Source organism: Artemia sp. Qi Xiang Cuo, chromosome 9, assembly GCF_049724085.1.
Source record: "Artemia sp. Qi Xiang Cuo chromosome 9, ASM4972408v1, whole genome shotgun sequence".
Lineage (NCBI taxonomy): Eukaryota > Metazoa > Arthropoda > Branchiopoda > Anostraca > Artemiidae > Artemia > Artemia sp. Qi Xiang Cuo.
In genome coordinates, this window is record NC_142802.1 from 51,237,183 (window position 1) to 51,264,381 (window position 27,199).

The following is a 27,199-nucleotide window of genomic DNA, read 5'->3' on the forward strand; positions in this document are numbered from 1 at the left end:
TAATTAACGGCCTTTGTGATTAAGGGGTTATTTTTAAAGAATTTTTGGAACAAAATTCGGACTTTAGCGTAAAGAGCGAGGTATTGACTAGGGGGCGAACCCCCTAATATACGTAGTAAAAATAATTGAATATAGAGGGTTCCTTACGTAAGTTAATTAGTAAGTTACGTATATTTATTACTAATAAAAACGTTCGTAAATAAGTTTAAACAACTTTCGAGAATACCATTTAACCTAATAAAAGTAAAATTAATATGTAAATTTTGTTTTAATTATTCATGTATGGTGAGCCAAAATCAAAACCTGCATTACTTCAAAAACGTTCAAAAATTAAATAAAAAAAACAAGTTTTTTTGACTGAAAGTAAGGAGCGACGTTAAAACTTAAAACGAACAGAAATTATTCCGATATGAAAGGGGCTGTCCCCTCCTCAACGCCTCTCTCTTTACGCTAAAGTAAAGACTCTATTTATTTTAAACAATAAAAAACTTTAGCGTAAAGAGCGGGGCGTTGAGGAGGGGACAGCCCCTTTCATATAAGGAATAATTTCTGTTCGTTTTAAGTTTTAACGTCGCTCCTTACTTTCCGTTAAAAAAACTTGTTTTTTTTTTAATTTAATAAACACAAAGGCAACCCAGGCCTTTACAAAAATGTATCATAAATATTAACTGTGACCCATAAAACTTTCAGACATAAAAACAGTAGCCTACTTAAAACAAGAAGTAAATGCAAGGATCAATATGTACATCACCTATTAATCAAAAACACTATTAGAAATTATGTCCCCCATTGCCTTAGCGATATTTAGAGAAGAAATGTGGAAGCTAAATCGTATTATTTTTATCTTTCTTAAATGTGTTCATTTCAAATAATTGCATTTTCAAGTCCTGCAAACGAATGCAAAATATTCCTTTAATAAGTTTGGGCCTTGTCCCAAAAATGACTGAACGTCTCCTTTATTCTTTCCTCTTTATTATATCTCAATTATTATTCTTTGTTAGTCATTTCATTTATGTGTTTTCCATTTTGTTGTACAATGTCGATCAGCTTATAAGTAATTAAATTTCTGCATATAGTACCTCGGTTTTCAAAATTCCTATAGTAATAAACAAATAACTTTAATATCCTTTCCTCTATAATTAGAGTTCACATTGTTAACTTTTGTTATTCTTAAATGTTATTAGTTACTGATTTCTCGGTGTTTATTGTAAACCTCTTTTCTTTGGAATATATCAGAACCGGATTGGAAAATATATGAAGACTATCCTTAAAAATTTGAAACCATTGCTGCGCCACCAGCAAAAAGGAAAGTGAATCAGAGTGCACGTTAGCCTAGACTTGGTAAAGAGCTATATGTCTCCCATGAAATATCTTTTGTTTCTGGCCCTACCATAAAAGAAAGGATGGTTTCTACTGAAGAAAAGCCTCATTTGATAGCAAGTTAGAAGTTAGAAGTTAGAAGTCTTATTTTGTTATTATGATTTTTTATGTGTCTAGAAGGGATTACCCCCGCACAAGCTTGCTTCTGGGGGTATTTTGTTTGTTTGTTTTTTATGTATATTGTAAAATAAATCCCAGTTATAAATTGAAATAAATTGAGAAGTTTTTGTGCCTTTTTCAAAGGACAATTTCAATCAGAGGATAACTAACCGGTTCATCGTGCAATGTACCTCATGATCCTATGACCCAATGGCATGATATCAAAAGTTTAGTACTGCTCACAATGACCGAAAAAGTATGCCTTTGGGAGCTCAGGGCCCATAACGCGTCTGGACCAGGTAAAAAAATCATGAAAATAACCCATTTAAGACAGAGACTTCATATATGTATTTTTGTAATCCATACAATGGTAATTGCCTCCCCTTCCTCCCAAAAAAAACACAAATGTCATAGTCAACTCCTCCAAAGATGCTTAAAATTAGAACAAAGTTGCAGTTCTTGTCGAGATGGATGTTTTGTCTTTTAATGTATTTTGTTTGACCAACGCATTGCCCAAATGCTATTGATGCATGGTGCAGGCCACCACTAACGCTCCATGACAAAGCCTACCCTTTCTCCCCCTTTTTACTGCTGTTTTTCCTTTTTTTTCTGGGCTAAAACTTCTGGCCTCAAGGAAACCATTTCATGATTTAACCCCCTCCTACAGACAATATCTTCTCATAGCCATTTGTTTCCTTGTACGTTAAATGTCATTTTCCTTGCGGACACTGTGTAGTCTCTAAGATTTTTTCTTTCCCTTTAGAACTGCTAATGATGACACTCCAACACAACCTCCAATGATGTCTTTTAAGGCTTTTTTGGCTGCTCAAGACGACAGTATTTCTGATGAAGAAGCAATTACCAAGTATGCTGACTATAAGTTGGAATTCAGAAGGCAGCAGATAAATGAATTCTTTGTCGCTCACAAAGACGAAGAATGGTAAAATATTTTTATTTTAATGGCTAATTTAGCTAGTATTTATTTTATTTTAGCTTTTTTAGACTCTCATAATCTTTCCCATTTTATCTGTCCAAGCTTTTTTAATATAGTTTTTTTCTCTTACTGAGTGGGTTAAACAGGAATTGGGGAAAAAACTAACTGAATTACTGAGATATTTTTTCTCCCGTAGCTGTTGATATGTTGTGTGGCCAGAAGTAGCTTTTGGCAAGAAAGGGAAGAAAGATATATTTCTCTAGTGGAAAACTCGAGTAAAGAAATGAACAAACCACTGCTTTATAAAATCATAAAAAAAGCAGAAATTAACATATTATTACCCTAGTGCTATAACAAGGTCGCTGTCTACATGCAGTTTCTGTTGTTTAAAAGCATTTAAGACGAAATTTTTAGCTCAACTTGTTTGTCTTTTTAAATTAAAATAAGTACAAATATTGTAATTTAGTTCGTGGCTAGTATGTAAAAAGTTCTCTAGTTCTATCACAAAAAAGGGGAGACCTCCCCCAGAAGTATGTATTTTAGGAAAGGGATTCATGTTCTAGGCGAGCCGAACACAACTTAAAGGAGGCCAAATAAGATACACCGTTTTTTTTTTTTTTTTTTGCTAGAATTCAAGTTGAGGGGCTTCTTGGAAAGTTGTTAAGTTAGTTAAATTGAACCTTCAGGAATTAACCCAGGACCTAAAATATACCCAGGGAAGGTGTTTTCAAGCTACTATCTCAACCTTTTCCTTATTTCTAGGGCTTAGACGATTGTGTTCTATACCTATCTAAATTTGGAAATTAAACATTTTTCCTTAATTTTGGGCTTTTGGTCTCTTTTTCATTCAGACTAGTTTTTGAAATGCAATTCCAGTTGTTATTAGCAGGATTTAAGCCATATCAAAGTTCTGTAAATTTAAGTAATAAATTTACAAATCTTTAAAACCGTTTAAATCAACACCAAGTAAATGTATGAGGTTCAATTAAATTTTGCTGTGCCTCATTTGAGAGTAGATCTATGTCTCATGGTTTCACTTTTACAACACAAAGAACACAAAGGTCAGTGCCCTTTACAGGAGGAAGATATGGAGGTAAGGACTCCAAAACCTTCTTGGGGAATCACTGAGGCTTTGGATCCACTCCAGAGAGTTTCACTCACTTAACTCAACTGCTTTCCAGGATAAACAAAAGTCCCTAATCTAGAATTTTACATTTTTTTTCTTATTGTTTTTCGTTAGAATTGCTTAATACGGGGAACTCTAGGATTTGGTCCTAAGTCCTGAAATTCAGGACTTAATTCCCACTTAATTTTAATTAGCATTAGTGTTCTAATTTTCGGGACTTTCAAGGTTACTTTATAATTTTTGTATAACTCCAAAAAAAGCCGAGTTGCAAAAAAAGGAAAGTAACACTTGAAACAAGAAAATCAACCATAACAAGAAGAAGAAAATAAAATGCATCAAACAAGTAAGGGCACTCTGGGCTAATTACCCACAGTGCCCTTACTTGCACATACTTATATCCACCGTGAGGTAGTTTGCCAGCAAGCCGCGTTATTGCAAATATGGGGAAAAAATTGCTACATGAACCTCTAAAAGCTTCGCACTTTGTACTATCCTCCTAAACTGCTTTGTATTTTCCAAACTGTATACATTTATCAGCCCAGGTGCATTAGTAGATTCTGACTTGGATATACCTTTACTTTTTAATTTCTCTCATTCAAATCCCAGTATTTAAACCATTATTTTCCCTATAATGTTGTTATCTCAAGTACAAAAAGTGAAAACTTCTTTTTGATGTAACATTTATTTCTTCTGTGAACTGCCAAACCATTTGCAAACAATGAAAAAATAAAATAAAATTGCATCATCATGTGGTTATTAGTCCCAAAGTCTTTACCAATTGTTCAATCTTTCCAAACTGGTACTTTTAACATTATCCCCGCGTTAAACAGAGGCTATTGCAATTTTAGCCTTTTTTTAATTTATATCCCCAAAATGTTTACCCCTCTGAAATAAATTCCTGTATACTACCTAATCTAGAAATTCTATTCTCTTCAGAATGCTGATTAAAAAATTAGCATTTTACATATTTTTGCAGTTCCTGTTTGAAGAGTACATCTTCACCTGAGGGGGAGTGGGGGTGACAAGAACGTTTGGTATCATTAAATCACAAGTTTGGTGATATACACGCTTACAGGTGCTTATATTATATTTACAAGGAAAGGAGGCCTCTGGAATCTAACTTAAGATAACATAAGGCAATGTTAAATAAGACAGTTCAGGCCGGCTAATTATTCGTTAACGGTCATCCAATATATCCCACTTTAAGAGATAAGAATCTCCTAATAATGTGTACAAAATAGACGAAGATTTTATGTTGTGTTAACTAGAAGTGAATAAAAGTTGATACTGTTTTAATTAAAAGTATAGTGCTTTATGGAGTTAATTTTGTATTTTCGATTGTGGTCATCCTATAAGGCTAATAGTTGGAGGGAAGGGGATTTAATAAGATTGTAAAAAAAAAACTTAACAAGAAAGGAATCAAGTTAAAAAGAAAGTAACCGAGACCGTCTAATGTTGCTTGGTAAAATCAAAATTATGTATAAAACTTACGTAAAAATAGTGTTCGTATTTTTATCCCTTATTTACTTTTACATTAGGCTAACGATAAAATTTCCTAATTTTTTTTTAGGTGGCCTGTGTTCTCAATACTAACCAATCTCTAACTGTATCATAATCCATAGAAACAAAACTATAAGTAGGTCTCCTTTTTTTTGGATAGTTCAAGCTTGAATCCAAATAAAACTAGACCAATAGTGGAAAATCCATGTTTAAACAAATTGAAATTTTGCTTGTGGGGGATTTTCTGGTCCTACTTGGAAGTGCTGCATTGTCAGTGGTATTAATACCTTTGGTTTTGAGTAAATCTGTTTTAAACTGCTAAAATATTCTCTCTTATTAAGTTCCCGTATATTTTGGTCTTACTGGCGGACATTTTGGCCCCTTTTGAAATAGCCACTAAAAGATCTGATTCCCCTATTGAATGGACTCCTTTCAATCCACAATTTTAGATACGTCTTCAGACATGGCCATGTCCAGACTGTAAAGTATATTTGGAAACCCCCTCCCCACTCAGGTGTGTAATTTGAAATACATATCAGATACGGCCAAAACAGCTAAAAAAAAAGAGGCAAATTATGGGAACATAGTTAGTAATAATGGGGAAATCATGAAACTTTAAGGGCCTGAGATGCATTACTCATTTGCTTATATGCCCCTCCCCTCCCCCCCCCCCAAGAGACATTCTTGGATATGGTCATGGCAAATAGGTCTAGATTGTCCGCCCAAAATCAAAACACATTGTATTTGTAGAGGCTAGTAAGTGTTTTTATTAACTTGACTATTGACTTCACAATTCTTAGAAACCTCTGAATGTCTTCTATTTCTCCAAGGTGTATCAAGAAACTAGTAACTAGTTTATAGAAACTAGTAACTTAAAAATGTGTCTTTTCTATCGAATGTGTTTGGTTTTGGACGATCAGGCTTTTTTTATGATATTTTTCATTATTTAATTTAATTTGATTCTTGCAGGAAATAAAACCTGTCTGGTTTTACTAATTACATTCTTTCCCACTAGGAATACCTTTTGCTTGTGAATCATATCTTGCTGGTGATTTAAGTGAGACAAATTAAAATTGTGAAACACAAAGTTTTTTTTGTTTGTGTGATTAATTAATTCTAAATGATATCAGAGATCCCTTGCGCGCAATGCAGGGATTCTCGTGCTTCTGCTCTACTAAATTTGTGAAGCCTGATTTCATCAAGGTAAAGTTATGGATTCTAGGAATTTTCTTTTTTCTATTTAATTGGAATTGTCTCACCTCCCTTTCAAATTTTGTTTTTCATTTCTCAAAAATCATAGCTTGGCTACATATCTGCTGCTTCTAAGGGTATACTGGTAAACATAGAAAATGACGCGGGTATCTAAAATACCATAAAAATATATTTTGGATTCTGTGTGTTATAGCTGTAACTAGGATTGAGAAGATGGCTGCATTTATATTATATTCCTAATTGGAATTGTTTATTAAGAGGGTTTTAATATTTTCTTGAATTGGCATTAAAGGGACTGAGTTGTGTGAAAATATGTATTTGTTTATCTAAAGCGTGGGAAAAGGATAAATGAAAATAAAATGCAACAATGAGGAAAATATTTGTTTCTACCAATTTAGGGGAGTTTAGCCCTTCCACCTCATTGCAGTGTCTGAAAGCTTGTGTTATCGCTACTACATTTAAAAACCCATAATTTCAAAAGTTAATCGTAAAAGCAGCATGTTTCATATGTGATTACGTGGCGGGGTAGTCTTGAAATATATATTTAAGATTGTTTGGATTTCCGTTGTGTGTTGGTGTTGTTTTGGTATTTCTTTTGATTTTTGCCAGACTCTTAGGAACACACTGGTTAGACCTTTAGAGGGGCTACGCTTATGTGGGTTTTAATGTTTTATGGGAAGGGGTCTGACGCCTCAAAAAGTGATTTTTTAGGCGAGAAATTAAAAAAAAGAAGCCTAAAATGCAGTAGTTTCGAGATCTTGTTTTATAGAGTATTAATAACGTAGAAATTGTAACTGAGGAATTCTTGTCGCTTTCTGGACAATTTGCTAAAGGAATTTTCAACTTTGAAAATAGGAACCTAGAGTAAATAAGAACCCTGAGTCTTAAAAATATATTGTAAACTGTATTGAGAACCAATATTAAACTGCTGCGTAAAAACAACGTAAAAAGCTGCCTTATGTTTTAATTACAGTCATTTTGACAAAACCAGACACTTGCAGTATAATATATATATATATATATATATATATATATATATATATATATATATATATATATATATATATATATATACATATATATATGGACAAATTCATTTTAACCTATTATCAATACGAAAAATTTATGGAGCCTTAATAACGTATGAATGTTAACTGAGAAATTCTTGCCACTGTCTAAGAAATTTGAGTAATTCCCTATTAACCATCTTGTCTATAACAATGTGCTTCATGTATTTTTAGTTCTAAACTCTTTAGTCACTACTAATAATTTTAAAATACAAAAATAAACCGACGGCTAGTTTTTTAGTCCAGTGGCGTCAAGTCACGAAAATTTAGTGGGCGGGGGCAAAATGTAAATTTCATATCTAGAGGAGTAAACTTGTTTTTAGAAAATTCAATGAAAATACCAAAAAGGGTATTTTCCCATGAAAATACCTTAAATTGACGCCACCGTGTCAGTTGGATTTATTGAGCTCAACTGAAGAGCGTGATTGGGTGTCTCTATGATCCTTATTTAAAAATTACGAATATTTACTCTCGGTGCTTCAAGTGTGATATTTACATCACAACTTACAGGAGTCGCTATAATGAAAAACCAAAGTAACCATTTTTTTTTTCTGAACTGCTCAGTAGAAATTGAGCTTAAAATTCCGTAAACGGGGCAAAAACAAAATGAGGGTAGGGGTTCAGTAATGCAATCTTAGTTTTCAGATTGCAGTGTTCTTTTTTTTGTTTTTTTTTTTTTGCTTTCCATTTATAATATTGAAGTGATGGATTATGTACGTATATTTATCTATATATTTTATTTATTTATTTAGGTTTAAAATACGTTACCATCCCGAAGAAAGTGTCAAGAGAAAAGAGGAACAATTGGCAAATTTAAATGTAGGTTTTTTTTTTTTTTTTTTTTTTCAATAAACAAAATGTACTCTTCACAATCAGTAGTATTTGCTGTCATGCCCAAGTATTACAGTGCAGATCTAATTACAGAACTAATCCAGCTGTTTCCAATTACTTGCAGATAGAGTTTACTATTGGGAAACATACGGATATTTTTTGAGAGTTCTAGTCCTTCCTTTATAAGTCGAAAGTGATTGGAGACCAACCAGCCCCTGTTCTAAAACCGTTTTTAATATCTGGTCCTTGTTACCCCTTAGGACATATGATCGACATTCTGAGGAACCTCGTTTTGGGGTTTAATGTTACTGTTTACTTTCATAATAACAGCATAGACCAGAAATATTCCCAAAAATCAAGATGAATTAAATATCAATTTCAAATTTGACGCATTTTTTAAAGTTTTTTTTTGTACCTCCTTCCCTCTGAAAAAATAAATCCCCAAACAAAGGTCCTGGATACGGCCCTGTGGATTATATATTAATTTCGATCTCCACCCTCCCCTCGTCTCTCCTCAGAACTAATTCTGTGTTTATCTGAAGGTTCAATGAGAGTCGGGATGTTTTGGCATTAAAATACACCCTTTGAGGTATTTCCCTCCCTCCAAATATTTTCCTATAAGAGCTTTAAACCTCTACAATGGTGTTCTCTGATTGTTTTGTAGTTAGGGATGATGATGTGTGTTGTGAAATTTTGCTAATTGGTTTTCTAACTTATTGTCACGGTTCAACGTGGCAACGCTGATGAAAATATGGAAATACCCTAAAATTTCATAATTTTCAAACAACCAAAAGAAGAATTCTAAAAAAAAAAAAAAAATCAGGAGTGAATACACCTAAGTACAGGGGGTTAAAATATTTTTATTTTGATGACCTTGGCAAAAGAGTTATTGTGTATGAAGCAAAGAACTGGAACCGATTGAGTATTTTTGTATTTTTGAGTATCACTGATTCTAATTTGTAAAAGCAGTTGGTTGATTTCTTAGATCGTGTTACACAGCTTTACACTTAATTGAAGCCACACAGTAGTTAATTTTATTGAAATTTGATGTATTATAGGATCCAAATATTTGTTAGACATTTTTGTCTGAATATCGTTACCTTTTTGGTTTAGAATTGTAAATGTTTAGTTTGTATCCAAGCTTTCAAAAATACTTGCATTATTTTTCTATTTAACTTTTTATATTTATTTTATCCGAGGGTCTTCAACATTTTCTGTATTTTAGAAACGTGTGGAAGCATTTAAGGACTTTTTCGAAAAAGGCCGAATATCTGGATTCACATTGGATGCTGATCAGTCGGAGAAAATCGTTAAGTTTCTGGATGCATTTGTTATTAAACTTGAAGGTATTTTCTTGTTTTTCTGCCTTTAATTAATTTTGTTAGGGCCATTTTTACGTCAAGGTTAGCTAATTCTGATCATTATTCCAAAGTGTATGCCATGATGGGTCGTTGTTTGTTGTTGTTGATTGGTGCGTCTAGGCCGCTGTGCTGCCCGCTGCCCATATGGCATATGGTATATATCTTAGAAAATAGATTTTAAAATTATATCTACATAATATAAAAAAAATGATTTAAAAAACGGCTTTCTTGAAAGCGACAAGCACATGTCTTCTATTCGAAAGTTATAGAAAGACCACCACTGCCTTCCAATAGCGCAAAAAAAAGTTAAAAATAGACTATGACAAGCACTAATAATGTAGGCACCATGAAATTAGCATCAGAATGTAGGATGAATAAAAATTACTATGAAGAAACAAAAACGTCAAATTGAGATATTTTTTTCAAATTTATCATTTGGTCAAATTTCTAAGTAGTTTTAAGTCAGCTGAACCCCAAATGTACCTTAAGAAAGGGTGCTGAATTACATAATGTATGCCTACTTAATTATAACCATTGTCTTTCAAATTTGCTACAATGCATTAAAATCTGGCGCACATCATCATATACACCGTAAACAACACACAGGAGGGACCGAACTCAACTCCATCTAAAAATTATCTGTTCTCAGCCTGAAATTTGTCACTGCTATTCTGTACGTTATATGTTTTGGGTAAGGTTTAAGAGTCTATAAATTCAAAACAGGTTTTGGGAACAACTTCCGATATTTTAGCATTTCAAGGTCCTTGGTCAATCTCTCAGCATTTAAAACATTTTATGGCCCGGGGTATGACAAGTACATAAATAATATAGCATTTCAAGGTCCTTGGTCAATCTCTCAGCATATAAAACATTTTATGGCCCGGGGTATGACAAGTACATAAATAATATAGCATTTCAAGGTCCTTGGTTAATCTCTCAGCATATAAAACATTTTATGGCCCGGGGTATGACAAGTACATAAATAATATAGCATTTCAAGGTCCTTGGTCAATCTCTCAGCATATAAAACATTTTATGGCCCGGGGTATGACAAGTACATAAATAATATAGCACTGAAAGAGAAGATAAATTAAATTAGGATGTATTGCATGCAAAATATTTAAAATGTAATCAAGAACATTCAGATTGCAACCAACTCAATTGAAAGGATAGAAAATTCGGTAAATATTTTGTTGTTCATATTATTGACCAACAAATAAATTGAACATGCCAATAGATGCCATTTTTTATGCTCTTTCTGAATGAAATAATCGCTTTTCTTGCAAATTCAATTCTAAGTCCTTTTAGAATGAATATCATTATAATATACATTCACTCTAATAGGTTAATCTGTAGTTTTAATGTGTAATAGGCTAATCTAAAGTTGTAATAGGTTATCTGCAGTTTTAACTAGGGACCGACCGATACGGTTTTTGGGGTCCGATACCGATATGTCGGCATCGTACCGATATAATTTGTCTCTAAACTCCCGTCCAAAAAAACCTTACCGAAAGTTTTAGCCCCATGCTGGTCTATTATACACCAAAGAACAGCCTCAATAATTCACTGTGGATTCAAAAAATTAGGCCATTTACAAGAATTGTTTGATTTTCTTTACCTTTTCTGATCAGGAGCTTCTGAGCACACAAACGAAATGGTGGATATTTGCGGAAGTGATAAATAAAAAAAATATTATTAGAGAAGCCGTTTTAGTTACATAAATACAAATATGTGAAAATCTGATTGAAAGAAGCGAAAATCAGTTCGAATAAGAATATTTATTGAAGTTGATTATTCAAAACCCAAATTTCAATAGCGGGACTTATAATTTTAATCATTCACATATTAATGTGAAAACTTTACTTTACATTCATATGATATGGTCTCTTACTAACGAATCCATACTAGGCACACTGGATATACAGGGATGCAGCTAGAATTTTAAGTTTGGAGGAGGGATATAAAGAATTTGTAGACGAAATTGTCCAGTATGCCGACGAATGCAGACGCACAAGCTAAATTTCCAAGATAAATAGGTAAATTTCCCAAGTTGTTGACAAGCAGCGGTAACACCTTGGAACTCCCCCCTCCACACCTTACAATACCTGACTTAGCTGGTGGCTCCGCTCCCAAAGACTGAACAAGCCAAAATTATATTAGAAAATCTGGTGCCATCTTTCGGACAAGTTGTGCATTAAAAAAAATTATCGGCCGATAACCAATATTTTTTTTCCGATATCCGATAATGACACTTGCCCTCATATCGGACCGATAATATCGGTCGGCCCTAGTTTTAACCATCTTTATTAAGAACGCAGCTTTTTTGCATTGTCTTTGCACAAGGTTATTCTTTGCTATTTGCTTGTTATTGTAACTTGAACGTCTTTGTGTTGTTTTTTTTGTGACATTTCTAAAGTTCTCAGAATAGATCAGGCAGTTTTCTATTTCCCAGCAAGTTTCAGTCATATGGACCAAACTTTTTACATTTGAAACCCTGCCTAGGAATTGAGACACACTGTTTAGTATGTATTATGGCTTTCCTGCCTGGCACTTTTCCATGGAAACTAATCGCATTCTTTGTAAAAACTAAAACCGCCTACTTGTTTTCTGCTTTCTTTAAAAATTTCCACATCCTCTACTCTTTTTACTTCTTCTAGAGTTTCTTCTTTGGCGCTCGAAGCTCTAAACAGAAAAAAAAACTCTTCCTCAAGTTGATTTATAACTTGGAGACCAATACCTTCTCTAGTTTCAAAACTATTTTATTATCGCTTACCTTCAAACCCTCAAGCTCTAAAACTTTTACTTCTCTTTTTCATATTTTAGCATAATCTATGCTGCTCCACTGTGAGTCAAACGAAAAAATTGTATTTTATATTAAATGTTATATTTAGTTTATTACAAAAGGCACTAGATATAGCAATTTCCTTCCAAATGAACCTTTAAACAGCTCTCTTATGATGTTCCAGTGTCCTGCTAGCAGTGAAGAAGAAAAAAATAAAAAATAGGACACATTACTGCTACCCATGCAAAATAGTGGTTTTCCTTGTTGTTCGAGCCAGGGTGCTATATGTTTCTTATTTAGGGTTTTTGGCAATCCCGATTCCAATGGTGTACTTTTCCTTTCGACCCGGCGCCTTTTTTGGGGCCTATTTTTGGGAATTCCAATAAATAGGTTTTCAAAATAACATTTTACTTTTAGACCAATCTAAATAATAGTTTCCATTCCTGAATCGGCTACAAATGGCGATTTTTTCTCACTAGCCTTTTTTTTTACTTTTGGCTACTATTTTCCGCGGGTCTTTTTTTATTAGGTTGCAGCTACTGCTGCAACCATAATTCATAGTCTTTCACTTAGTCAGAATTGAAAGTTCTGGGATAGCCATACCGCATATAGAACTGAGCTCTCTCATGAAAAAAAAGTATAAAGATAAGAAAAATTGCCTGGTCAAACATGCAAACAATATCCAAATTACTAAACTGCCAATTTAAGTGTCGAAGGAAGCAATAAATAGGCGCACGAAACTTAGTATTTAAGCCAAGAATAATTGAGTGATAACTCACTGAACACATAGTCGTTGGCAGGTGGAATTTTAATTACATTGTGTTTTTCCTATATTCAAAGTCCATGATTTGGAACGTCATCTATTTTGTCATCTGTATTTTTGAATTTATAGGATAAAAGATGGCATTATGTATTTTCATTGTTATTACAATAACTTGTTAAGAGAAGCGTAGTTATGTGTTAATAGAAATGATAAGTATATATCACAAAGAACATCTTTCAATTATTCAGTAATCAAATCTACGTCTCTCAATGCATTCAGTCAGCTGCTAAATGTAAATAATTAAAAAAAAAAAAAAATATTTTGCATGGGTTAAAAAAAAACGTTTGGCTATCTGTAAGGAAGTCTCATGATTTACATGTATGGAAAACAGATACCTCAGAGAGAAGAGTTGTGTCTCGCACCAGAGATGGCCTAGATCGGACCTTGATTATTTCAAGGTCCTTGTATAGGACCTTGATAATTCCTTTTATTTTTTTAGGTGGCTCTGATGAAGAAATTGAAGAATTCTTGAGTGAAGTTTCCAAACCCGTAGGACTCAATCCAGAAGCAAATGATAAATCTGGGAGCAAAAAAGACGAGTTAGTTTTTATTTCTTAATCATAATTCATTTATTTCGTTATTGCTACAAAGTCAAAAAAAAGAAAGCAATTTAAGACGATACTCATAAGTAGTAGAAACAAGGCTGGGAAGGAACATAAACTATCAAGGGGACCTTAAGGGAGGAAAAACTGCATGAAAAACAAAAACATTAAATAAAACTAAAGACAATCAAAGAGACAATTACTCTTTATCCTATAAAAGGTAAATAAATTAATGGAGACAAAGATGATTCACTACGTATGCATGTCTATTCAAACCCTTTTAAAGCAAAGTCAAATCGTTGCTAACATGTGTTGCCTGAAAAATTGAAAATCTTTACGGGATTCTAAGTTTCCAGTGAATATTCCGTAGCATAGTTGGATATCTGAGCCTCCCAATTTTTTGTACTTGGAACATAAATAACCTTACTTTCTAAAACTGAATCGTGATTTAAATTAAGCCCTTTGCGTGTGTTCCTTTTTTAACTTTTATTATTATTGTTGTTTTTTAGGCCTGCAGGATTCCTTGAGTTATCGATAGAAAAAAAAATATATTGAACTTGACGATGAGGAACTTATGACAACTAGCTGAATCCTAAAATGCTAAAAAAATTTGCCAACTATATAATTGGGAAAAAGCAAAACACCTGCCGGGGACCTATAATTGTGAATAGCCTTGAAGTTGAATGGCATGCTGTTGCCAACAGCATTTTAAATGCTGTTGCCATCGCATGGTTTTGAACAGAAAAAGGCTTGTTAAAATACATATTTTACGATGTTCCTGCACTTCAAGACAATAATATACTGATTTATCAATGATAATAAATACAAAAATGTTAAAAATTGTAATAATGAAGCAATAAAAATGCCATGGAATACGAAACTAAGTGTAATGTAATGTTAATGTGGGTGAAAAAGCACTTGTAAGCGATTTTGGGTGTTCTTACGTTTCAGAAGATTAAAGCCAGTGGCAGAATTTTGTTTCCGTACTCTTGTTTTCATTCACATAGTTCATTTTTACCAGGGCTAGGGAGTCTCGGCTTGTGCTATTAAGGGCTACACTTCGGTGCAGATTTGTACAAGAAAGTATTCCATAGACGCAGCAGAAACTTTGGTACTTAAGATTTTACTTGTGAAGGATTGTGCTTCTACTTTAAGAAAACCGAAGTATTTTTTATTCAAAACTATTCAAAAATCAGACTAGCGCCTATTTTGGCTTGCCAAGTCCTTTACGATAGCCCTTTTATGAGGATTAGTTGTTAGAAGCAGTTTTGACTTACTTGACTTATGTCCCATCCGTCCTTGAAGGTCGTTTTGGGGCCTCTTCTTTAACCAGTTCATTGATGTGCCTCCTGTAGGTGCTTCTGTTGTCGGCCAGGCGGCAGAGTTGTGGCAGGTTGTAAGGTGAGAAGTTTTCTTTCCATCTCTTCGGAGGGTGACCTCTGGGTCGAGAACCGTGTACTCGTCCATCGAAGGTTATCTTCGGGAGACGTGTGCTAGCCATGCGTTGTGTATGTCCAAGCCATTTGAGTTGTTGTAGTTTTATTTTGTCCAGTATTGTAAATTTGACTTTCAGATTATGGAGAAGCTTGGAGTTGAAGATTCTGTCATGGAAGGTGACACCAGCGATGCGTAGTAGGGATTTGGTTTCAAAGGCAGCTAGGTGGCGTTGATCGTCTGTTTTAAGCGTCCAGGATTCACATGCATAGATGGCGATCGGAATAATGAGGGAGTAGAAGAGTCTCGTTTTGAGAGTTGTTGTTAAGTTCTTATTCCTCCAGATGGGCATCAGAGCTTTAAAACTGGAGTTTGCAAGTGTCAGGCGTCTCTTGATCTCTGAGTTGGTTGTAATCATAAGTAAGTAAGCTCCCAAGGTAGGCGAAGCCTTCCACCCACTCAATGGTACCTTCACCAAGCTGAAGACTGAGATTTACCTGTGAACCGAACTTGCGTGAACAGCGCATGGCTTTCGTTTTTGAGGTGTTGATTGCCATCCCGAAGAGGTTGGTGGACGAGTGAACGCTGTTAGCCTGATATTTTAGATCTTGAAGGGACTCGGCTATTAGGACTATGTCATCAGCATATGCCAGTTTGTCTATCACCACTCCTCCGACAAGGGCGCCGGGCGGGTTATCTGTGAGTGAAAGGGCTGCAGTTAGGAAGAGATTGAACAGCTCCGGTGATATTAGGCAACCTTGAAGTACTCCGGTAGAGGTTTTGAAGCTCTCAGTAAGTCCTTCTCCAGTCATGACGTGGCTACTGAACTTCTTATACATGTCTTTGATCAGCAAGGTCAGGCTGGATGAAATATCAAAGTGAAGAAATATGTTTCATAGACCATTTCTCAAGATTCGATCGAAAGTCTATTTAAAATCTCGGAAAAGGAAATATATGTTCGGCCCGGATTACTCTACTTCTTCATGGTCTTCTAGATAGTGACTATTTGATCGAGTATTGATCTATAGGTCGATCGCCGGCTTGGTATTCCGAAATGACCAGTGAGGAAATGGCTCGTATACGCCCGAGCATGACTCTTGTGAGGATTTTTGCAGCGGGGTTGGTAAGACTTATTGGGCAGTAGTTGTCGCAGACAGCTTTAGAGCCTTTCTTATACAGGGGGATTACCGTGGTTTCACACCAGGGTGAGGGGAAGTGACCTTTTTCCCAAGCAGCTGTGACAATTTTGTGGTAAAGGTCAAGGAGTGGTTCTCAGTTTACTTTCAGTAGTTTGGGCTGGATTCCATCGGGGCCGGAAGCTTTGTTTGTTCTCAAGTCTCTGATAGCTGCTTCTATTTCAGAGTGAAGAGGGGGAGGACTTAGATCTGTAGAGGTTATAGGGAAAGTGTCGAGAATTGTTGGGTCTGGGTGGATGTCCAGATTCAGTTTATTTTTAAAACGGTTTTTCCATCGTGAGCGGATTCCGTCTGTGGATTTTATTTGGTTTCCATGTTCGTCGAGAAGGGAGAACGCTTTGATGCCCTTCTTTTTGGCCAATTCCCGCAATCTTCTATACATGTAGTTGGGGACTTCTTTTTTGAAGGCCGATTCATATTGATCATATGTTTCTTTAATAAAAGCACGATGAGCACGTCTGATGGTTTTCTCAACAGCTCGTTTGAGTTTCTTGTATCGGTCCCTACTTTCTTTATCTTGCTTGTTCGTGAGTTGGCGCTTTTCGTCGCAGAGTGAAATTATCTCGTCTGTTATCCAAGGTTTCTGAATGTTTTTTCTGGGTACCCAGTGTGGAATGAGCGACATCACATATGATATTTGTGCTGCTAGTCACCAGGTTGTCAATATCTTCCTTAGACAGGATAGGTGGAGATCTCGACGTGAGCTCCGAAATTTTTTCGGATAGAATATATGTATAGGTCATACGTGCGTTTTCGTCTTTCAGTAGATCTACTCGAAACTTGGGGGTTTTCTGAGATAACTTTGATGCTGTTTTAAGTCTTGTTTTGAACTTAGACATGACAAGTGAGTGGTCGCTGTCAAAGTCGCCACCAGCTAGCGTGACTGTGTTTAGGACGGACGTTTTCCAACGTCTAGACACGAGGATGTAGTCTATTAAGTTTTTTCTATTAAATTTTCTTTCTCCTTTAACGACTTGTGCCTAAATTTTAATTTTGTGTATGGCCCGTCTAATTCCTGTTTTGCTTCATCAAACTATTGAGGTTTAACTGTTTTGTACTAAGAGTAGCCAAAATGCCTAAGAAGAAGCGCCTGGCTCTTCGTTTTTTTTTTTTTTTTTTTTTTTTTTTTTTTTTTTTTTTTTTATAGTAAAGTGAGATCTTAGCATATTATTAAGCGAAAAAATTGACCTAATGTTAAATGGTATTTCCTAGTTTCATATGTATCTTTATTTTTCAGGGGTAAACGTGATGAAAGTGATGCAGAAATTCCAGATGAGACAGATCCAAAAGTTTTAAGTGAAGCCCGTAGTTTAATAGCCGGTAACGGTGAAGGGGTTAAAAGGAAGCGAGCTGAAAGTGAGAGCGGGCAGGAAAGTGCTACGGATGATGAAAAGCCTCCTGGTAAGTTTACTTCTCTCGTTTCTTTGAAAAACTGTCGCCAAAAAATTAATGTGGAGCTTCTGAATATACACACAGTAAGTCACCAACTACGTTAAATCATATATATATATATATTAAAATCATATATATATATATATATATATATATATATATATATATATATATATATATATATATATATATATATATATATATATATATATATATATATATGTATATACGTACATATACATATATATAATTAGCTTTCGTACAAATTCTATGTATTTTACCATTGTAATTTGAATTCCCCTGATGAGTGTTTTAAAGGAACGTATGATTTCTCTATGTAAAAAATTTTTGTCTCCTTCAACCCCACCCTCAGAAAATATCCTTTAGGGCGCTCAAGGTGTAACTGCAATATAGGACCAACTTTTATTCTTATTCAATTAGCTGTTTTTACTCTAATTGTAAAATCAATTATTTTTTGGAACTCAGATATTTTTTTGTGTTGAAGTGCTAAATACTCGTTTCTGCCAAAAAACAAAACAAATCTGTCCTTAAATTGCACTCAGCTAAAAAGGAAAATACAGCTAAATTACATTGCTGTCATTCAAGACAAGAAATGGCGAAAACCCGGTTATAGATATTTTAAACGGTGAAGTCCCCATTTTTGTCTTTCAATTTGATTCCTTGATGTGAGTGGATTTGACGCCCTATTTCCTCTATGGATATAAGCTCTTTACCCTCCTTTAAATTCATGGGTCACATATTTCTAAACTCTTCCTAGAAAATAGGGGTAGTTATATGCAGGGTGTTTCGAAGAAAGGTGGAAGGCGTATGGTATAAGCATTGATGACGTGGGCATATTTCCGAAATAAAACAAAAAGCGTTTTCGGTGCCATTTACTTTGTCCTTGCGCTACTAAAAAAAAGAGAAGTGTGAACAACAGGAAGACTCCAGTGTTACTTGGTTTTCATTTTAATTATTAATGGAACCGGCCGATTAACTCCGGAAAATCTTACTTTTTCTTCCTACTACTACAAACAACTCACGGCAGCACCAAGCTGCCAGAGGCCAGCACAGCTACGCACGCTTCTCCATCCCAGTTTATTCACATTCTCACTCTATACACCCTCCGAGGAAGTACTCATTTCCCTTAAATCCTTCCTTACGACATCCTCTCACCCCAACCGGGGACGACCTACTTTTGGCCCTAGATGGCCTAGAGGACGTGCCCTAGTCATCTCAACCTTTCTGTCATTATAGCCCTATAAAACGGGATCGAACCACCCTTTTCTTCCAGCCTACTGTTTGAAATACGGTCAGTCAATCGGGTACCTAAAACAATACGTAGGCAATTTCTCTGGAAAACATGTAGCAGACCTTCCTCCGTTTTTCGGAGGGCCTATGCTTCGGAACCATGTTTGACCACTGCTATCACGCACGTTATGTGGATAAAGAACGATAGATTGCCAAAGATTGTCCTTTTTGCACAACCGTCTAGGGCCAAGCGAAAAGTAGATCGTCCCCGGTTGGGGTGGGAGGACGTAGTAAGGAAAGGTTTAATTGAAATGGGTACTTCCTCGGAGGGTGTAAAGAGGGAGGCTTTAGATAGATTGGGATGGAGAAGCGTGCGTAGCTGTGCTGGCCTCTGGCAGCTTGGTGCTGCCGTGAGTTGTTTGTAGTAGTAGTAGACAGAATGGCGTACACCTGAATATAGCGTAGGCCTGAATATCAGAAAGCAAGTAAAGCGACAATTAAGAGATGTGACAACAAGCAGAGCAAGACAGATGTACAAAATAGAGAAGAAAAAGTAAGATTTTTCGGAGCTAATCGGCCGGTTCCATTAATAATTAAAATGAAAACCAAGTAACACTGGAGTCTTTCTCTAGTAGCGGTTTACTGAAAGCATCAAACTTGCTTTAAAAAAAAAAAAAAAAAAAAAAAAAAAAAAAAAAAAAAAACAGAACGTTCTCTTAGGATCAAACCGTTCCTGAGCAGCGTGAACGAGAACGTAGAGACGTAAAATTAATCGTCTATCACTTAATATTGGGATATGTATTAACCTAAATGATGTTTCTAGGCCGTTAGCTATGCCAATATAAGATAAAATGATGCATCAATAAATGAAGATTGCAGATTTTTTTTCTCTCTTTTTACACTGAGTCTTATGTCCCTTGGTACATGGATCTTTGGGAAATTCCTGACAATATTTGAGTTTTCTCTAGGTACAAAGGCAGAAGAACCAGAAACTCCTAAAGAAACTTCCAAGATACCAAAGAAAATCAAGCACAAAACGTCATCTATATTCTTGAGAAATTTAGCACCAACCATTACCAAAGCAGAGGTTGAATCTGTAAGTTTTTCTTGTAAACTCTCTTACTTGATCTCCTTCCCTCTCTCTCTCTCCTTCTATCCCACCCCTCTCTCTCTCTCTCTCTGTCATCCTCTCCCTGATATTTCTGGTAACTTCCCCTTCTATTTCCTATCGTTTTGTGTGTCTTGCTTCAACTGCGATCTTTTCAAATTTAAATAATATCAGGAAATTGTTGATGTCCTTCAATTGTTAAGTTTTTGCCCGCTTCTAGGAGATGCTTAGTTTTGAAACCTTCTTGAAATTATTTGGAACTATCTGTCTCCTAAAAGAAAAATTCTTGAAAAAAGAATAACAGTGATGATATTGTATTAAAAAAAAAAAAAAACATTTTCATTTCACTGGTGTTGTTTTTATTGGACACTCAAATTAGTAGTATGCATAGCAATTCGATTTGAAGACTAGTCTGACAGAGTTGGTTCAAGGTTAAATTCTGATTGACAAAATATTTTTTTTCAAATATAAGATGGCAGCTGTGAAAAAGAAGGGGAAACGCTATTGGTATTTTGCAAGTTTTTCAGGGCGAAAACAGTTTGCTTTTTATGTTCCTTGAGTATTTTTTAAAAGACTACACTTGTAAGATACTAAAATAAAACCTCATACCCTACAACTCATTTATGTACACAGACTGGTTGCTGGGGGGGGGGGGGGGGCTATCAGAGTATTTTTCCTGGGATTTTGATATATCCCGGAAGTATTACGTTTCTGGGCCGCTATTTTTCAGTTCGTTTTTTAGGAGGGGGCGGGGTCATATCAATCTCAGTGAGAGTTCTCCCCTTTCCTGTATATAAGCTGCAATCGCCCTTGGATCTAACCAAGGCAATATAGACTAATTTGCAATACTGGGCATTACGATCATTGTTCATTAGTAGGTGAACATGTTTAAAGAAAAGGCTTTATTGCATGTGAAGTATTTAAAGGCTTTAGTAGGAAGTCTCAAACTGCAAATACAAATGATAAAGTGAGGTCAACGTTTATTCATTGATGGTAAAAAACTCTGATGTTGTGGAAGCTAAATTTTTCACGAAATACAAACTTTAAACCAAAAAAGGAACAAAATATATTTGTGAAGCAGGGCGTATTCAGGGTTTTTTTCGGGGTGGGGGGGGGGGGGTACAAAAAACTTTAAAAAACGCATCAAAAAATTGTTTTTATTCATTTTTGTTACGTTTTTACGATTAAGACAAAAATTTCGGTGGGGAGGGGGGGGGGCAAACCCCTTAACCTCCCCCCCCCCCTGCTTGTATACGGCCTTGTCGTGAATCATCACCGATGATTTGCGAGACCTTTCACTAAATTAGCAGATTAGCCATTTGTTTTACTATGTTTTAGATGTGTCAACGATACCCAGGATTTCTCCGTGCTGCAATTGCTGATCCACAATCAGAGCGGCGTTGGTTTCGCCGTGGTTGGGTGACTTTCGAGCGAGATGTCCCTATCAAAGAAATATGCTGGAACCTGAACAACATTAGAGTAAGTATTTTTTTTATTCTTTTCTTTAATAAATAGTCTGTTAACTTCATTAGCGACGTCATAAAAGTTCCGTTAAAATTTATCATTTTTTATTTTCTTTTTAAATTGATGTGCTTTTAGACCTCTTTGTTCAACCTCACCTGAGACCCTTAGTTCTTCCAGAGCCAATGATGGGGAATAGCACATTGACGAAGTCGCTCCACTCGTCTCGAACTGGTGCTGGAGTGGTGATATGTTTCCATTCCAGTGCGGAAGTCTGTCCAGTTTTAAACATAAAAATGACCTTTATGAAATGAAGTCTTTACGTGGTTTAATTGCTTACAAGTCATATATACCAAAACAATTTCTTTTCAAGCTTTTCTCCAGTTTTTATATATTTTTTTTATTGTGTTGTTACATTATTCAGTAACAACCAGGAATGTTCCAGTGCCTATACCCTCTGAAGTATATAAATTACGGATTGGCATAATTATCCTTTTATTCTTTAGTTTCAAGTCAAAGGGTGACAAATCAGCAATTCCAGTTGGATTAAGAAATTCTGACGTGAATTCACATGAATTCAATTCTTCTTTCCTTTTTATCCTTCACAGACGCCAAAATAACTTTATTCCATTTCAAGGTGGTTGAGAAATTCAGTTGTGAATTTATTTTATCCGTCCTGTGCATCCTTGTAGACGATAAAATAACACTTCTTCATTCTAAGGTGAAATTGAACTAAATATTTCAACTCAACTGAAAAATTCAATTGAATTTAGTAATTTTGGCGTGAATTCAATTCCTTCATCCTGTTTATCCTTCACAGACTCACGCACGATAAAGTAACACATTTTGTCATTCATTTGTAAATTTTCTTTGTCTTCCAATGGCAGATTTCATTGTGCAACGTTATCCTTTGCAATTCAGTGTGATTTTTGCTCTTCATTGTTCTATGCCCTTTTCTTTAGCTGTTCAGAGTTATTTGTCATCTTTTGTAATTTTGCATGCGTCATAGATACTAAAAACGAAACGGTGTCACTTATTTTTTCACCGCATATTTCCTTGCTCTTGACTTTCGTTCTGGACTCGTTGTAATTATCGCCGTCACTTATCTTCTAACCGCAAATTTGTTTGTTCTTCGCTTTCGGTTTTGACTTATTGGGATGTGATTGCCGTTGTTGCAAGAATTTTAACCGCATATTTCTTTGTTGTCCATTTTCGTTTATCATTACTTCAGACATTTTTTCAATGTCTTTTGTCTTAGCTGCGCATATTTGAGGGTCTAGGCTGTTCATTTTCAGCAATTGTGAATTTATCAGGTAGCCCCTCTTGATCTTGCCAAATTTGATGGTTCAGGTGATTGGACAAAAAATTCTTCTTGTACGAATTATCATTTTTAACAATTGTAAATTTGCGTTTTTTGGGTCGTCCTTTAGGCATTTTTTACTGTTCTGCAAAATTGACAATAAAAAAAAGTAGGAAGTCTTGCTGTGATACAGTTAGTATTTCATACTTAGTTATGTTTAGCATGGTTAAAAAAGAAATTTTAAGTTAACTTGGCAGACTAATAAACTGTTCAAATCATAGGCTTAAAAGTTGTCAGGGTGTAACAACCAGTTTCACTGATAATAATTTAAAAGTAATTAGCCTAAACTAGCCGGTGCTGATTATTAAAATTTAGCAATCATAACGATAAAATTAGTAGAATTACAAATGCGCAACAGAATTTATTTCAAAAAGTTTGGAAGGAATTCGGCAAGACTTGCCTCCGCCTGTTTAACAAAGACATCGCCTCCTAATTTTAGGAGGTCGGTCATATTTCAAGGGTTTTAAGGAAAATTATTTGCAGTTGCTATTTAGAATGAGTTTTATTTTTAGTCTCCACACAAAATAATTTCGTTTTTGACTCGTTGTGATTCTCGCTATTGCATGTCTGGTCTTGTAAAGTTTGATGGTTTAGATGATTGGACAAAATTTCTTCTTGTTCAAACGAGTTATCATTTTCGATAATTGTAAATGAAGTAGAGATTCCTTACCGATGTTGCTTGCTATTTTATACTTGGTTTTGTTTATTTTAGTTTAATTTTTTGAAGTTATTGTGCCAGACTAATAAACAGTTCGAATATTTCTTGAGGTTTTAAGGGGAAATTTTGCAATTGCTTTTTGGAATGAGTTTTATTTTTAGTCTCCAGACAAAAAAAGTTTATTTTTTGTCTGATTTAATATAATTCTAACGTAAGGATCTTCTCAAGAGGGGAGTCCCATTGCCATATGTCGCCAAATGAAACTCAGAGAGGAGAGAAAGTAACAAAATGAAAAATAAAATAAAAAAAGGGTGAAAAAACGAGGATTTTGTCAGCCAGTGGCGAAACCATGAAGATGAAAATATAAGAAAATATTTCGACACGGACCTCCGCCAAGTCGTCCTCAGTGCTAAACAAAAAAAAAAAAAAAAAAAAATCTAACCTTTCGAAGTTGACCTTACAAAGACAGAACAGACATTTTCATCTTCATGGTTTCGCCACTGGCTGACAAAATCCTCGTTTTTTCACCCTTTTTTGATTTTATTTTTCATTTTGTTACTTTCTCTCCTCTCTGAGTTTCATTTGTCATGTATAGCCAGTGTGGTCTAAGAATGTATTTGCATATGTCGCCATTTACATGAAAAGTTTGTTTCCATAATTAAGGCTCTAAATGGCTTTTATAAAAATTGTGTTCTCAAACTTGTGACCTATATAATTTTTTTTTCAGGCCAGAAAATTCCTGGGTGCCAATTTTCAAAAAAAAAAAAAAAAAAAATATGGAGACGTTCTCAAGAAAAAGTTATACATACTTATATACACAGTTGCTCGTTTAAAGAGAGTTGATATATTTTATTGTTTTAAGCTATGCACTGGGGGCATATAATGTTTTTATGTAAGGGGTGGTCGTATAAAATTGGATATATATAGAGATATGTATATATATATATATATATATATATATATATATATATATATATATATACCGGGAGCCCGGCGGCTTAGCCGCCGGCCACGCGTCAGGCTTCTATATATGGATTTCATTGTCGCTGGTCTTCTAACCGAAGACAATTTGGGTCTTTTCTTGATATCACGGCGTCATCACAGCTTCGACAAAGCTGCCTCGGGAAAAATATGAATTCTTTCTTAAAATTGTGACCTTTTAAGATCGTCTTTGTGTCCAAAAATGTCAATTTGTCGATTTCCAGGCCAGGCCCTGTCATTGCTATGCGACAGGCTTTTCTATATTGATTCTCATCGTCACTTATCTTGTAACCGCAGACAATGTGAGCCTCTTCTTGATGTCTTGGCGTCAGCATAGGTTCGTTACAACCATTATGGGAAAAACACAAATTCTTCTTTAAAGTTGTGACCTTTTTAGATCGTTTTTAGTGGCCAGGCTTATCTTTTAACCGCATATTTCCTTAGTCTCGCAGACCTATCTAGATTGTTTTTGTAGGCAGAATATCTTAGCGTCTCATGTCTTCTAACCGTCCGTGTCTGCTCTTAATTTTCATTTTTGACACGTTTTGATACTCGCTGTTGCATAATTTCTAACCGCATTTGTCTTTCTTCTTCATTTTGAATTTTAATTGCTTTGGACAATTTAGTAATACCCTTTGCTTTAGCCGCCCGTATGGGTCTTGTCCCAGTTGATGGTTCAGGTTGCTGATTATCACCCATAGTGAATTTAATCTATGTTGTGGTTGCAATAGTGTTGTAAACAATTCATTTTGTTTTACACTTCCTTGTTTCTCAAAAGCGATCAATATATATTAAGAATTCACTTAACATTCCATCATAACTTCTCTTCAAGGCAACATTTTCATAATTAGCATGAAAACCAGTTTGAGGCTTTAAAAGTGAACACAAAAAGACCAAATATCTTTTGCACTTATGAAATTTCTGGTTTTCCGTCCTATTACTTGAAATTAAAGAGTAACCAGTGGCGGATCCAGAGGGGGAGGGGGCATGCACCCCCCCCCTCCCCTAACGTAGTCTAAAGTAGTGTAATTTTCCTAATTAACGCAAGTTTGCTTTAATTAAACTTGCTTCTAATGCAAGTTTATCGGATCAACCTATTTTGCGCCCCCCCCCCTCTAAAAAAATCCTGGATCCGCCACTCAGAGTAACACAATAATTATGCTAATGCGAAATTTAGATATTTCAGATAACACGTGCCAATGGAAACATGCGAAGTTGTTATCTGAATTGTGTAACAAGGTAATTAAGGCAAAAATAATTACTGGGGAAAAGCTGGAAAAGAAGTTTTTTTGGTATCAATAGCGTCATGCCAAATTAGACAAAATGTACAGTTAGAAGACAAGCGACAAAGAAAATCATATCGAATCACAATCAAAAATGACGCTCAAAGAAATATTCGGTTAGAAGAAAAATAACAGTGAGAATCATAACGAATTATAAATCAAAATAATACACGACGAAATTTGCGGTTAGAAGATTTGTAACCAATAATTAAGGCACAACAAAATGCGCCATTAGTAGGAAAGCGACGTTGAGAATAGCAAATGAAAAATTACAGTAGAACAAAGAAACGCATTACTTCAGTGCCTATCAAAAATGAAGTAAATAAAATTAACATGAAATTGGCATTCACCTCTCAGGAGAATTTGATTTTTTTGAAGGACAAACAGGAAGGAGGAATTGAATTCACGCCACAATTTCGTAATTCAATTGAAATTATTGATTTGCCACTTCATGACATATAGCTAACTAAAGAATAGTACGACAATTATGCTAATGCGTAATTTGAGAGTAAGACGAATATACGTTATCATTAAAAGCGTATATTTGTCACGTTTTCCTACTCTTTTAGTGGATTGGGAAGGAAACTAACCTAACGGAAATTCTAATGAATGAAGCTTGCAAAATATTGTCAATTATAACTGTTCAAAATAGTTTGGACTACCTCGTGGATGCAGTGATAACTTTAACCTACTAAATAACGCACCAAGAACCACCCATAGTGATCAAAACCCTAAAACATATGGTTAAAACAAAACTCTGTTTTGAGAAAAAATTGCAATTAGTGCTGTCACTAGTACTATCCGGGAAGGCGCCGTAACATCTAACCGTCAGGAGCACTAACGTCAGGACATTGACAAAATCCGCCATAACCTATAACCGTCATAACATCTAACATTTTAAAAATTTAGCTTTTTGGGATTTAGGGGGGAAAAGGAAATGCTTTACCCCCACCTTCCTGATATGCAAATATATAGCCGAAATTTGTTTCTAAATTATGATATACTTGTTGCTATTATATAAACTTATAAATTTCTTATGTATTTTTAGCTTCGGGACTGTGAGTTAGGAGCCATCGTGAACCGTGACCTCTCTCGTCGTATCCGTACAGTTAATGGCATTACATCCCATAAAACAGTTGTACGAAACGATATCCGTCTGGCAGCGAGGATTATTCAAAATCTTGACTCAAGGTTTGGTCTTTGGCAAAATAAAGATGAGAAAGAACAACCAAAATCGGAGCTTGAGGTAAGTTGGGTCTCTAGATTAATAACAAATATAATTTTTGTGGCATGATCGAGGTTTCTAAGACTGATAATACTGAAATCAATCGAAATATATTTGTAGACATGTCTTTTCTCGATTCTTACAATCATCAGTTTTTTCTGAATTTTCTTAAACGTATCTGAAAGACCGTTCA

At 35.1% G+C, this 27,199-nt stretch overlaps 1 protein-coding gene across 2 annotated transcripts in view; it reads left to right on the forward strand.

Annotated features, from left to right (window-relative positions):
• Positions 1–27,199, forward strand: part of Ars2 (arsenic resistance protein 2) — a 73,903-nt gene that overhangs the window by 24,022 nt on the left and 22,682 nt on the right. For both annotated transcript variants that reach the window (XM_089094666.1, XM_089094667.1), the window contains exons 4-11: positions 2,243–2,419; positions 8,071–8,137; positions 9,375–9,495; positions 13,555–13,654; positions 17,525–17,688; positions 19,899–20,026; positions 21,377–21,517; positions 26,830–27,027. In XM_089094666.1, the coding sequence (XP_088950792.1) occupies positions 2,243–2,419; positions 8,071–8,137; positions 9,375–9,495; positions 13,555–13,654; positions 17,525–17,688; positions 19,899–20,026; positions 21,377–21,517; positions 26,830–27,027 (1,096 nt within the window). The remainder of the gene's footprint in view (positions 1–2,242; positions 2,420–8,070; positions 8,138–9,374; positions 9,496–13,554; positions 13,655–17,524; positions 17,689–19,898; positions 20,027–21,376; positions 21,518–26,829; positions 27,028–27,199) is intronic.